Raw genomic sequence first — 14,884 nt, 5'->3', positions numbered from 1 at the left:
TAGATGGTGACACGGCACCCTAGAGAAGCTAAAAGCACCTCAATGAGCGCTATAAACTCTGCTGCTTGGGTCGAATAGTGCGCAAGTCATCTCTTTTGCACCAATACCCTGTATACTCTGTCTACCAAGCGCAGTACTGCTGTACCAGTAGGTCTCAAACCTGAGTTCTGGTCGATAGTTGCTGACCCATCAACAAAAAGTACCCCTCCCACCCCCCCAAGGGGGCTCTCCCTTGCCTTTGGGATATCATCCTCCTCCCCCTCAAATGTCACACAATCATGTGCTACAAGGTCTTTCTCAGTGCACTGCTCTGTTAGAAAGGTGGCAGGATTTACAGTTTTACACCTCACGATATGAATGTTGGGGCTGGACAGGACAATTTCATACGTGGACGCCCGCTGTGTGGTCAAGGTTGAGTTAGGCCACTTCAAAATGCCGAACACTGCATGCCCCACGTACAGTGTTACAGAGAACCCTATAACAATTGTGGAGCTCTTCTCAATCACAAATATAGCTGCAGAACGGGCTTGTTTGCATGGGAACTGGCACTGCTTCACAGAATCTAGCAGTCCACTATATAGTAGGCCAATGGCTTGTGGCCCATCGTGCTCTTTTGTGTCAGTACTGCAGTCATCAATTGGCCATTTGAATGGGAAAAGAGATGGAACTCTTCTGTGAAATCAGGGGTGGCCAGCACTGGGGCAGTAGAGATACCTTCTTTTAGAGAGTTAAAGTTGGTGAGCATATCCTCTGTCCATGCAATCGTATGGTCATTCTTTTGGGCCTTGTTAAAGCCTTGTAATGGGGGCCTGGTGTACACTGCAAAGTCTAGAATCCATGCCGTTAAATAATTATGTAACACTGAACATGTTTGAATCTCTTTTACAGTTTTGGGCTGGGGAGTGCTGCGCACTGAAGCAGCACAATCAGGTATAATTTTTTCCTGTGAACAGATATTAACTGGCTCAAATAGAGCACTTCTTGGAGATAATATTTCAGCTTTGCCTTATCTGCCGTGTACCCCTTGTATGCCAATAGCCGCAGCAGGGTGATGGAATCCTTCCTGCACTTCTCTTCACTGTCGCTACACACCAGCAAATGGTCGACATACTGTGAGACAGGCATGGTGACAAGAGAGACAATGACTCAAAAAGTAAGATTTCAAAACCTTTAAAGTTTCAGGGTTGGTGTAATGCCTAACTAGCCCTAACTCTAAAAGGGAGGTTTCCCTGAAATGATGCTTCCAAGGGCCGTTGATGTCTGAAAGTAAAAATAAAAAGTCTGTCTGTGTCTAAACCTATGCTTGTCCTCATTATATACAAAAAGGGTGTAAGGGAGTCTTCTGTCACAAATGAAAAGTAGTGGTTCAACAGAAAAATAGGAAAACAAGGGTTGGTTTCCAGTGGCTTTCTTGCCAGGCATAGTTTTCAACTTACCAAAATGAGTTCAATCAAACAGGGCTGCTTGCAAGATCTTTGCCACAGGGTCCTTGCAGTGAAATTGAAATACCTTCAGTGCCTTCGAGTTCCTTGGGGGTCCCTTCCCCAAGCTTCAACTTATTCAAGTGTCAAGTGTCACATATGAAATGTATCACAGTTCCTTGTTTTAAGCTGGGTTCAGAGGCTTTCGAAAACGCCAGGCTCTTTGCTTTTCCTTAGAGCGACCACTCTGATTCTTTGCCCATCTCTATTTGTAACTTGCACTTTCCTTGGTACCTTTTATCTTGAGGTGTTTATCTTGCACACTTGCATTGTCTTTTATTCCTTTCACTTTTTTGTGCACACTTGCACTGTTTTTTTCCACTTTATATTTCTTCTGTGCCTCTTGCACCTTCCTGTTTTATTGTGTTTCTTGCACCCTTCCGTTTCACTCACTTCAACCTTTGATGGTGCACACTTGCACTTCGTTCCTTTGCTGTGCATCCTTGTACCTTTAAACTCTCACTTTCCTTCTCTGTGCTCACTCGCACCTTTTCCTTACTTTCCTTTCGGGCCGCTTTCCCTCTCTTGACTTTCTTGTGCACCCTCGCACATTCTTCTCACTTTGCTTCCGTTCGCTTTAACTTTACATTTGAGCTGCTTGCCCTTTCTTTCAAATCTATTTGCTTTCCGTCTATTATTTCTGTGCCGCTCGTGTGAACCATTTCTCTTCTGTTACTTTCTTTCACTTTGTTTCTCTCATTCTACTTCTTAAAACTCTCCTTCTTGCTTTCCGCTTTGTGCCGTTTCACCAATCTTGCTTTTCCTCCCTTTCCCGCTCCAGCCACCCGCACGCTCCAGAGTATCTCTCTCCGTCATGCGGAACTCACCGGGTAGCGTAGTGCTGGCGAACGGTCTCTCCCGGATGCTTTGGGTCGAGGTCAGGGTCTCACCACCTGCCCCTCCGACACCCTTTGGCCTAGCATACGACCTGGGGTTCGAGTAATTGCACAGACTTTGCCAGCAGGATCCCAGCTGCCTCACTCCAGCTCTCAGAAGACACGGCTCCCCAGCAACGCTGCACCCCTACTCACAAACCGGGCAAACATTGCAGCAAACTAATTCTTCACTGGAACCTCCTCCTGCAGCTCCCATCTTCGTGGCTTATCTGGTCCAAAATGCCTCTCCAGCTTGCTCATCCATCTGTTTAAAACCACACCTTTTATAGTGATAAAAACAGTCAGTTGGAGTCAGCTGTAAATGGTCACCATTAGATGCCTGACCCTGCCTGACTATTAGTGGGCCAACTTGAGTTCTTTCAAGGGTAGGTTGCCCTTACTTTCCCCGTTATTCCTAGCGGTAATCTTTACTGATCTTAGTTGCCTGTCCTCATCTCAGTATTTGGTTGAAAATGGGGAGGGGGAGATGGGAATTGACATTTATAGGCTGGCTCATTACAAGGTGATTGGTAAACGATAGGGGGAGACTAAGCCCGAGCGCGCAAAGGGCATCGTCTAGTTGGATTACCTTGCTGTTGGGCTGTTTGGCTGCTTGCCTGTGCCAGTAATCCAATTTGCTGGCGGCAGGCAGCCGATTTCGACCAAAAACAAAGCACCACAAAGAAGAGCTGCACGACAGTATGAAGTCAGCTCCCGCTCCCCCAGATCTACCAGCAACGGCCCTGAGAACCCGCTTCCAGGTAAGGCAAAGATTCGCCTTACTTGCAGAGGCAAATAGGAGCCCTGGGCATTCATTGAAAATGACAATGTTAAAACAGACCTGTTTACCCTTTTGTACTAATAAACGTAAGAGCCTATCTGTGGGGGCAAACACGGCCAACACGGAAATGTGTAAAAACCAATTGCTGTTTTTGGAAAATGAGGACACCTTGCAGTTGGTTCCAAAGTCCCCTGAGCTACCCATGGCCTGTACAGTATCCACTGTAGTAGGGACCATAAGCCGACCACCCATAGCCCCTGCAAAATCCAAGTTGTCTGACGTCTATGCAGGCCAGGGGAATGTGGCCGACCAAACGGTCTGTGAATCAGACAAAATCACCCCAAAAGACTGTCCTGCTCCCTTAAAGGAACCCGAAGGAAGCTCGATTCAATCTAGTTCACTCTTGGGTGAATCTTTTGAGAAAGTCCCAGACTATCGGAGATCAGAAATTGAGATCGAGAAGACAGAGTCAAGATGCAGAATTTGTGCGAGGGATTACCTGCATAGACCTGTTCCACCCTCTATCCCCCCCAAGTGGAAGACATCATTCCTTTGACAAGACGGAATGTGAACTAGCCGGAAGTCTAAATCTGGCCATACCCGCCATGCGTAAGGGTATGACTGACTATCATGACTGTCCAGCAGAGGTGGGGGTTGAAAGCAGAATAAGGGAGACTCCAAAGACACCCACAAGGAATCCAGTTATGTGATGATACCCCCTAATCGAACCACAAGTGGAACATTAGCATCAGAGGCCTCATGGGAACATGGAGACCAATGGGACGTGATTGAGTTGGGTCAATTTGAAAAAGCCTTACAGGACTCTACTATTGACACAGGAGAAAAATTGCAATACTTATTCTCCATGGAGCCAGCCCCAGTAATATTTGATATCTTCCAGCCATACAGGGAAGAGTATCGGGATCAAGGTCCTAAGGACAAAAGCAATCAAAATGATGAAATGGCTACGACTTTAAAAAAAACAAGGAAAAAAGGGAAGTCTACATTTGAGTTCCTTCAAGGAACTGATTAGAAGGCACCCCAGCCCTGTGTGTAGGGATAAGCAAGCCCAGGGGCAATCTGAGAGGATGTCATCAGGAAGCCCAAGAATCAATGGAAATATAGTCTTGCCATCTGCTAGCCTCAGCAACTCAAGTCTAGCAAATAAAATGATGCAAGACATAACGCTATTGACGTGAAAAATTGAAAGAGAAAAGAGGAAGAGTTTCTCCCTAATAAACGAGAGGATGGCAGCATGGACAAAGAACAAGCCAAAGGGAGATCTTCTGAGGTTGAGGACTCTGTCATAATATCAACAAAGTATCAGGGGGAATCAAACATCAATGAAAATGACTCAAACATCAACCCTTGAAGATGAAAATCTATGCCCAGGTGACCGATAGAGAGAACTCACAAACACCAGCTTGTGAGGCTCAAACGGCAATGGAAATGACTCAGACACCAATCTTGGTACACGCAAATGTGCGCCCTGGTGACTTATTGAAAGAACAAATCACACAAACAATTAGCGAAGCCTGTAAACGTGGAAGAGAAAAGGACATGGAACACATTCAAAAAGTGGTTATGGCTTCGCTAAATATTACACTGGCCCCTTTTCTAAAACTCTACGAGGTGATTAAAGACTCTGTTCAAGAGGTGATTACCACCAACACACAAATAAAAGATGCAAATATGCAAATGGATTTGTCTTTGCAGAGTCTGAACATACGAATGAACAAAGAAGCAGAATTAACACAACTCTGGCAAAATCGCCTCAGTGAATTAGCGAGAAGGGATGCAAACGACAAATCACTATTGATGGTGGCAGTCCTTGAGGACTGCAAATGGATGAGAAGCCTGAATAAACTGAAAAACAATGGGGACTATTTGGGAGAAAACCCCAAAGGAGGAAAAGACCCAATGAAATTGAAACAAGGCAACGGTACCCATCCCAAACAAACAGAGTTACCACTTGAGGATGTGATTCTTATCTCCCCTGGGAAAAAGGGGGAGGAAAAACATGATTTAACATCACCCAACTTTGCCATTTTTGCAGGAGGAACCCCTAAGGATCCGGTCCATCAAAAGGGGAAGGAGGTAGCTAAAAAAAAGAAAACGAAAACGTTAAAAAAAAATCTAAAAATGAAGTCTTAAAACGGAAGGTAAATGGCTTAAGAGCCTTCCTGGGGAATCTAAGAACACAGCCCAGAAGATAAAACATACAGTGTGCAAGGAAGCCCAGAAGAGAACTGGCAATGTGCGAGCTAGTCAATATAAAGGTTGATAGGGAAAATGAACTCAAAAATACTGCTCTATTAGCAGACGAAAAATGGGAAGAGCTGGAGCAACCAGTGGATCTAAACGACCTGATTGATCTTATGGATAAAAACAGCGATGAGGAAGATTGGAATAGCATCAGCCCATCGGAATGGCAAACCATAGACAACTGGGAAACCGCCAATCTGGGCTCAAATCCTATAGGTCGTAAGAAATCCCAAAGAGAGACTTTCCCCAAGATCCCTAGGAAGTCAGGGAGAAGAGCTGACTCCTCGGAAAGAGAAACCGTTAGTGATGCTGAAAGAGAGTCCACCCATTTCAGAACTCTGGAACAAAAAAGGAAAGAGCAGGCTAACAAAGAGATGAATGCACGAAATCAACAGGGAAACCCCCGACCAAAACAAAAAAATAATTAACAGAGAAAAGGAGCACACTGAAGCCAAGAAAAGGCAAGAGTTGCCCCCACCAAGCCCAAGGAAATCTATTCTATCCAAAGGATGCTACCTAAAATTAGAAACTGCATCTAATGGCCCTAGAAGGGCGGTGTTAAACAGAAGCTATGTGATGACTCTTTGCAACCAATCCTCAGCCCTACGCACGATATCAACTGATGATATAAAAGTAGTGGAATTCCCAAGGAAACAGAGGATGGATCAAGTTATATTACATCTTACTTCTAAAAAGATCAAGCAGAAATTCCTGGCTGCTAGTGATATCCTAAAAAAAAAAAAAGGGTTTCCGATTAGAGGATCTGGACGATGACTTCAACCAGAACAACCCAAAAACAACAATGAAGGAAGGAAAGGAACCCAAAGAGGTGAACTCAGCACGCAATAAGGAAAAAGCTACCGACAAAAATTGCACAAAAAACAGACCAGTCCATGAGGATGCCACAGAAAAGGATTTAAAAGAAAACGAAAAAGAGCGGGAAAAAAAATCAAAAATCAAAAAGGAAACCCATCCATAATAAAAAAAAAAAAGTGATGAGAAATTGAAAACCCTGAAGTTTACTGTGGATAACTCAGAGAACCCAGGGAAGGTGAAAATTAACCCGAATAAAGCAGGAAACAAAACAAACGACTGGTCATGGATGGCGAGCACCTTAAATAAGAAGAAACAATAGAGTGAGGAGGGCCAGCATAGACCTGTCTACTGTGCCTCATGGAACACCAGAGGCTTTAAACATCTGTTCTCTAAGGACAGTAGTTTTCTGGCCAAATAAGACCTTATCTCCATTCAGGAATCTTGGCTGCGTGGGCCACCAGTGTGTGAGAGTTATGAAGTCTGAATTAACCTTGCCAAAAAGGTTCCAAAAGGAAGACCATTTGCGGGACTCATGATATTAAAGAAATTGAACAGTCATTTGCAAGTGCTTGAGCATCACATCCCAAACCCCTATGTGCAAATATTGAAAATAGCATTTAAAGCAGATGAAAAGGAGGTGCCAGCAAAGATGATCCTGATTAACACCTATTGGAGTGAAAACATGCCGGGGCAGGTGATCTATTTAAAATCCATCATGAATGCCATCGACATATCTATGACTGAGGAAATAGATCAGTTGATACTACTAAATGGGGATCTAAATATCAAACTGTTGGACAAAGAGGGTAAAATCCAAGAAATAGAACATCTATTAGGAAAAGAAAAAAAAAATGGATGAAGGAAATGCGAATCCGTGATATGAGGATGCTAAATATCCAGACGAGAGGAGATCTAATGGATGCTAATACGTGGCACAGTGGAAAATCGGGAGCATGCCTAGACTACTGTTTTGTAGGAGGTAATAGGCTTGCTTGGATAAATAAAATTCACAATAACTAAACAAGCGAATAGTGATCACTGTTTGCTGGTAACAGAACTTGCTTGGGAAATAAGATCAACCACAGGGAGTAAAAGAATGATGGGAACGGAGGTGTCGTGGGGAAGAAATCGATTGAGGCTGAAAAACCAGGTTATACCAAAACTGGTACAGGATTACAAGGAAGCCACAGAGAAAGGTGATGAGGTGGTCGAGTATAAATGGCTGTTGGAAGCCTTTGTGGTCAAGCACGATTCAACTAAAATTAAACAAATTGAAAAAAAACATGCCTGTGACGAACTCGTAGTTGCCAGACGAAAACAATATAGAGCTGACCTCATACGCATAAAAAAGACCAACAGCATAGAGAAATGTGAACTCCTGAGGAAGTGCCGGAAAACATATAAAAACTGATTGGGCTCAACTCGCTACCTGAGAACACAAAGAGATGCAGAGAAAATGTTAGCCGCAATATTAACAAATAACACAAGAAGTATGTGGGACTTAACTAACACTAGGGACTTGAACCAATCGGCAATAGGTGTTAACCAAGTTTCGGAGGAAAACTGGTTTCAGCATTATACCTCAGTGTATGAAGGGAAAACCCAGGAAAAAGTCACAGAGAAGATGCCGGATGACACTCCATGGGCCCTGGAATTCGATAGAGACGACATATTAATGCTAATTAATTAACTTAGCACCTCCAAGGCAGCAGGCCCAGATGGTATCTCGAATAAAATGCTGAAAGAAAACTGTGAAGGCTGGCCCGACCTAATATATGCACTATTCCAACAAATAATAAAAGCTAGGCAAATTCCAACCACGTGGACCGAGGCTTACATCGTGCCAATTTATAAAAAGGGGGACAGAGGAAACCCCAGAAATTACAGGCCGATTGCGCTGTTGGATTCAATTGGCAAGCTTTTCGCGTTCATCCTGCTAAGAGACCTAAAAAAATGGGCTTCTCAGACTAAAATCTTGGACGAGAGACAAACGGCCTTCGTAAGTGGCGTTGGTACCGCCCTTAACCTGTTTTGATCAATCTACTGAAGGCAAAGGCTTTGGAAGTAAAAAAAATGACTTACTTTATTGACCTCGAACAGGCGTTCGATGGGATAAACAGAGAGCACCTGTGGCTTAAATTGAGGAACTGGGGGTGCCAGATGGACCTGCTCGAAGCTATCAAAGCCCTATACACTGACACCTCGATACAGATACAAATTACAGCAAATGGAGGGCTATCTAGGAAGATCAAAACTTCCTGGGGAATAAAACAGGGATGTGCTTTAGCCCCTTTTCTCTTTGTCCTATACATGGCAGACATGAAGATCACTCAAGACCAGATCCGTGCTTTCCCCCCGAAGGTAAATGGAACTGAGGTACCGTGGATGCTGTATGCGGACAATGCTGTTTTTGCAGACCAAACGCCAATAGGATTGCAGCGACAGATAGAGGCATTTAACAAATACCTAAAAGACAATGACATGAAAATAAACATAAAAAATGCATGGTTCTAACCATGAGGTCATGCCGCGGAAGAAAACCAGCAGGGAAAATTCAGACGTGGTCGATGGAAAAGGAAAAATTGGAGGAGGTGGATACCACAATATATCTTGGGATAAGGATAAATAAAAATTGCAACGAACAGGCACACTATGCACTGATTTGAGAAAAACTAACCGCCTTGACCAACCAAGGAATACTTTTACATCGCAGGTACGGTAAATTTTCCCTGACACCGATAACAACTTTCTACAAGCAAAAGGTGGTGGCCGTAATCATGTATGGAGCGGAGGCACTTCTAGCCCTAAAATGGGAAGTCTGGAATCTATGCGAGGCCTATTTCTGGCGAAAGATTTTACGCCTCCCGAACTCGCTGCCGTTAGAGCTCATAAGAACAGAACTAAGGCTCCAATCCATGGTCTCAATCGTGCTATGGAAAACCTTATCCCTCTACAGAAAGTGTATCCTCGACAATCCATCCCAGCCATTTGAAATCCTAGCACGGTCCGGGGTACCAAATGGAGACACGATTTTCCACGATTGGAAAAAGAGATGCGAGGCAAGTTTGGAACAGGTAGATGTCTCGGAAGATACCTTGAAGTGTAATCCGGATAAGGCCAAAAGAACTATCCAGGAAAAGGACTGGGAGAAAACACAGGAGAATAGACTGACAAGAAACCTGTGCCATAACATCATCTGGGAACGAAAAGGTCTAAATATGCTCCCACCGTACCTGTTGAAGTTTCCATCAAACCACTACAGAGACTTGCTGATGCGCTGCAGGCTTAACATATGGCATTCCAGAGAGGTAAAATGGAGAAGACTTATTGAAAAATCAACAGCATGTTGCAGATTCTGTAAAAACAAGGACCAACTAGAATCGGTCAGGCATGTGATGCTAGCCTGCCCAACCCCGGCATCGAAACGTCAGGCATACAGTATTAATATCTCTGAGGAGACGGAAGAGGAATACTAGGAGCGGCTAATGACAGCTGAAAAGGTTGGCAGAACATTAGACGCATTATAATTTGTTGAATCCCTAAATTTGGATCAGGAGGAAGATGGTCCCGAATTGTGAGCTAATTTTAGCAGGCCAGCTAGACTGAGCAAACCGGTTTTGGGGAAAACTCATTGCATTTCCACAAACATTGGACAAGTATCTGAAGATGATGAACTTGATGATGGAGGAATGTTAAAGGTTTAAATCTGATTAACCAATAAAACAAAAAAAAAGATAGGGGGAAGACACCCTCGCCCTAGTTTGTTAGGCCAAAGGTGATTCTATTTGTATTAACTAACTCTCTTTCCTACTCAGGACCTACATGCGACCCTGGGCCTGTATAACCCTTCCCATGATCTGAACTGTGGAAAAAGAAAGAAGCGACAAAATTGAGATTATATCTTTGTTTTACTTTGCTTTACCCTTTCCCTGGGGTTGTTCTGGGAAAATCAGTTTGTCTCTCTCTGGGGTTAGGGGTAATGGGACCTACATAACCCATAAAGGCTTCTGGGATCTCTTCACCCATTGTCCCATTAAAATACTGCGTCTCTCCTAGGGTATTCTCCTGAGGGCCACCCCGGCCTCCCCTACCCAGGTGATCATCACTCACTTGTCCACCCCCGGGGTTGGGATCCAAAAGCGATGGCCCTCCCTGGCCACCTGAATAGAGGATTCTCGGGAGAATACCCCTAGATTTCTCACAATATTGGATGATGGTACTGGCCACTTGGATATTCCCCCAAATCAGCATGTAAGATCCTGTTGAAGATTCTGGGGTACTCACAGTACTCCTGAGGCAACATTCCCCCATGAGTAAACGCGGTGAGGTACTGCAAATCGGGATGCAGTGGTATGGAAAAGAAGGCATTTTAAAGATCTACCACAGTGAAGTAGGTCACCTCATCGGGGATGCTGGATAGTATTGTTGCAAGGTTTGAAACTACATGGAATTCTGCCTGGACAATGTTGTTAAAAGAAAGGAAGGTCCTGAATCATCCTCCAACCCCCACCTTTTGCCTTTTTCATCAGATAGATGGCTGTGTTACATGCAGCGGTAGAGGGCACTATTATTCCTTGATTCAGGAGTGCCACGCTGTATGCCATCCTCCTGGGATACGAAATTTTGGCAACATGAGTCAATGAAGGGTCTATGAATCTGCAGTTCAAGCCTTTCTCAACCGTGCCTGAGCTACAACCTATTCCCGCATGCATATTTATTTATTTCAATGTGTGTAGCGCAGGGCTGCGGTCCTGGCTGTACCACAAAGTTAGGCTCTATTCAAATAAGGCTGCTACTATGTAAGATGGTGTTTGGCTCCCCTCGTTCACTGGACTAAAAGAAACATCCCCCACCCTCCCTGCGCTATGGTCCTTGCCAGCGCCCCCTCCTCCCTGTCCCCTCCCCAAATCCCTGCGGAACACTTCCAGGCCTCTGCCTCATCCGAAAGCGCTGGGGGCCTAGGATTATCGTCCCTCCTTCCCAACATACATAGCTCTCCACCTTTCATGGCCCTTGGGCGGGTGAAAACACCCAATTTTGTATTTGGCGGGTGAAAGCCCATTGATTCCTAAAGGCGTGTAGGGAGCTTGGCAGGTGAAAGAGCTGCCTAAGAGGAAGGAGACACCCGCCACAAGCGTGTGAGTTGAGAGGTATGCAACATAACTGTTGTGGTGGGACCCTCCCGTGTGTGTTGCCTTTTTAACTGGGATGTCTCCCTCCAATGTACATTGCCCTTTCAAGACTTTGTCATGGCCCAACCTAATAAAAGGAGCCCCTGCAGGCACACTAGACAGAACGGCTGCAGACTCCTAAGAGGAACGACTGAGTCTATGTCTCATTTCTGTAGGCCTGCAGGCCTACCAGTGGAGGCACAGGCCTTCATGTCCTGATGCCATGGGACCCTTGTGCCAGTATGGTGGCAGAGGTCTGCATGGTCATGGGCATGGCTGGCTGTGCCCCCACCCACACTGGTGCTGTAGTCCTATAGCACCCTGAGGCCACCCCCACAGGCACTGGGCCTGTCAAGTGCTGGGGACCATAGCCCTCTGGGGACCCGCTGGATGTCCATGGCGGGCCCCCACAACAATAACATTATACTACAGGCTTCCAATTCCATTTCAACTTAACATATCTATTTTTTAAAAAAAATATATGCGCACAAGGGTTACACAAGAATGGCACGAATTGAAACTGAATATGCCCCCCAAAAAACGTATTTACCGTTTTTTCCCCTGCCCACTTGCACTGGAAAATCCGAGAATTCACCACAATACACTTTCATTTCTAACATATGCCTGAAACCAAGTCGTTGCTCAAGTTAGTTTCTTACCCAACACATCTTACTCAAAAGTTGGAGTTAATGGACCCCTCACATCTTCAACCATCCCTGCACTGGTATTTACATTTCCACCAGCAGTGTCATGGCCTCACTCACACGCTATCAACTCCATACAGTGCATCTCGGCCCTGTGGCACTCCTCCTCCTGACTCACTCTCAGCTGTCGGATAGGCGTTTCTGCAACTTGTTACCAACCGGCAGCGGTGGATTCAGGGCCCTGGCGCATGACGCAATTACGTAAAGCAAGAGGCGGAAGCGTCTACCCCCCTCCCCCGGGCAGCCGAATGCAACGTTTTCTTAAAGTTTTCGTTTTGTTGTATGTCCCTAGCAGGGGAAAATGCGCATTCTGCAACAACTCTTTATCCGAAGCTGAACACTGGCAGGAGCCCCAACACTGTGGACTCGGTTCTATTTGCCCGGCAGTGTTGAGCAGCTGCCTTTTCGCCTCGAGCTTCCTTGACCGAGGACAGGAGTCGCCTGGTGCAGGTGCACTCGCGCACACCCTAAGTGACTGCCGGGAAATTGGTGCGAGAGCAACATCTATGGAGAAAATAAATGGAGCACGTAGTACTCATTCGGGACACAAGCCTCCGGGTGCTCTTCTAGCTGCTAGACAGCGCACCCGTTAGTTTAATTACGGGTCCTGGCAGCCAGAGAGTGCCGCGGACAGAGGGTGACTTGTAATTGCCCATTATGTTTTGAATCCAAGTTGCTTTAGGACAGAACAGTACTTTGCAAGTTCTGAATATCAGCGTTTTTTTTAAAAAAAAGTTGCAGCCTATTATTGAATTGGTAGATTCGGCATGTCGATTTTCGCTCTGGTTATACCGTTGCCACTTTTGTGTCCAGCAATTTCAGTTTCCACTCCAGTTTTTAATAGTGCTGATGCCCTTTTGATACACCGACTATATTCATCAGGTATCCGGATTGCATAATTGCCCGTCTGGTACAAGGACGGACTGATCAGCTTACCTGCTCGCTCATTGTTCTCTAACACTTTCCTCTGTGTTACGCATACTCTGCTAGTGTCTGGCATCGGTGGACATGCTATACCAACTGCTGTCGGTGCTGCTGCTCGCTTGTACCCTATGGACTGTGACCCCAGGGTGGTGCGGGGAAGAACAAGCAGCACAGACCCCCGACTGGAGGATGACCCTGAAAACTATTCGCAATGGGGTGCACAAGATCGACATGTACCTGAATGCGGCGCTGGATCTGCTGGGAGGGGAAGACGGGCTCTGCCAGTTAAAGTGCAACGATGGTAATGGTGGTTGATGTGTGTTCTTGCTAATACCTTGTGGCTGGATGTCTCTTGTACTCTCTTGTGAATTCATGGGAGGATGGTGTGATGCCATATGTTAGAAACTTGGCACATGGTTCGTGATAGTGAAACGAGATATTGGGGTTGCCTTGAGTAACTTGCTTGCAGCAATGCATTTTTTTGTTTCGATTTGTTTTGAATCTTTGTGGAAGGACTCCAGTAAAGGGGCGCATTAATGCACTTTACTCTTTTAGTCCGCGTATAGCGGGCATTGGCTATTGGTACGTGGCACCATTGTTTGTTAATAATGTGCACCAGAGACAGTTTAACAGAATAGAGCCACCCACACAAGCCATATTTATTTAAAAGGAGAGTATATAGCCAGTGGACGTTTGCCCGTTGTGGGTTCCACAGTGGAAAGTCCGAAAGCGGAGCTCCGTACGACGAGAGCGTCCCGTTATCGTTTGAATCCTGCGTCCTTTCAATGACATTTGGCGATGCTTTCACTGCTAAAAGGGGGACCTTAATAACTTTTTCTGAACATTGGGAAGTTACAAATGATTAGTTTTGTCACCGAAGCAAGAGGATCACGGAGGGAAGAAAGGCTTTCAACAGGTGAAATAACTATATAGTTCTGTTCCGTGTAAAACACTTTAGTTAACAGTGCTATAAACTGCACACATCATAATATTCCGTAACCACGTGACATACTATTACGAACACCGGTATAGAAGACTCTACTCATACGCTCCTTAATTTAAACAAAATAAAAGCATTCCAGCAGCTTGCGAGTATGAAGCATGGCTTTTACTTTCCCAGCCATTTCGGTTTATGATGAAACTAAACGGCAAATGAGGCGCCTTTTAGTGCTGACGTTGTTTGCCAAAGAAACACACCCATTTACTTTCGGTTTCAATTAAACCTCACAGGGTTGTTATTTCTTATAAAAACAAGTCGAAATATGTCCCTTAAATAAATGGCTTGTTCTGTTGGTAAACGCTTCCACTCATTTTATTACACTCTAAAATATAAACTTAAACATCGCATAGCAAATAATGTTAGGACTCGCTGGTTAATAACCAGGCCAGCGCCTCTAGCACTACGCAGGTTTCATTCTAAAACGAGCATTGGCAAATCCAATAGATTTGACTTTTTTTTTGTTGCCAAACTGGTACTATATGTATGCATACAATCAAGCCAGAAGCTACAAACGCTATACAAGGCAGTCTGGGCAATGAGCCTTTCACGAGCAGCTATAACACTGATATTTCTAAGTTCCAGAGAATGGAAGCTAAACCTTTTATATGTTTTGATCGGGGTTCCTACTGGTTCAGTCTTTTATTGCAGCATGGTTGCAGAATAAGAATCTTTTTGATCCTGTGTGTTTTGTGTATGTGCCGTGAACTTCCACCCAATGTGTTATATTTTAACCTTTTTGATGAGTGTGTATTATGTGCAGGGCTAACATGAGATCGTATTGCTTTAAAAACGTAACTTCTTTTTATTTTCTTGTGTAGATATGATCTTGTGCTATTAACCATAGTTAGGTCTTGGGGTGTACTGTTT

General features: G+C 44.8%; 1 protein-coding gene and 1 long non-coding RNA gene across 2 annotated transcripts in view; one reads left to right on the top strand and one right to left on the bottom strand.

The window, feature by feature from the left end:
- The window catches only part of LOC138516067 (uncharacterized), a 62,928-nt gene extending 50,690 nt beyond the window's left edge, over positions 1-12,238 (bottom strand). Inside the window, exon 1 of the long non-coding RNA XR_011282216.1 lies at positions 12,049-12,238. This is a non-coding gene — a long non-coding RNA (uncharacterized lncRNA). The remainder of the gene's footprint in view (positions 1-12,048) is intronic.
- PLA2G12A (phospholipase A2 group XIIA) overlaps positions 12,236-14,884 on the top strand; it is a 57,715-nt gene continuing 55,066 nt past the window's right edge. Inside the window, exon 1 of the mRNA XM_069630883.1 lies at positions 12,236-13,318. Within this exon, the coding sequence (XP_069486984.1) occupies positions 13,102-13,318 (217 nt within the window). The 5' untranslated portion in view covers positions 12,236-13,101. The remainder of the gene's footprint in view (positions 13,319-14,884) is intronic.

This window comes from Ambystoma mexicanum, chromosome 6q (genome assembly GCF_040938575.1).
Source record: "Ambystoma mexicanum isolate Mex_15411 chromosome 6q, UKY_AmexF1_1, whole genome shotgun sequence".
In the NCBI taxonomy this organism is placed as follows: domain Eukaryota; kingdom Metazoa; phylum Chordata; class Amphibia; order Caudata; family Ambystomatidae; genus Ambystoma; species Ambystoma mexicanum.
The sequence above is the reverse complement of the archived record's forward strand: the minus strand, read 5'-3'. Positions and strand labels throughout refer to the sequence as shown.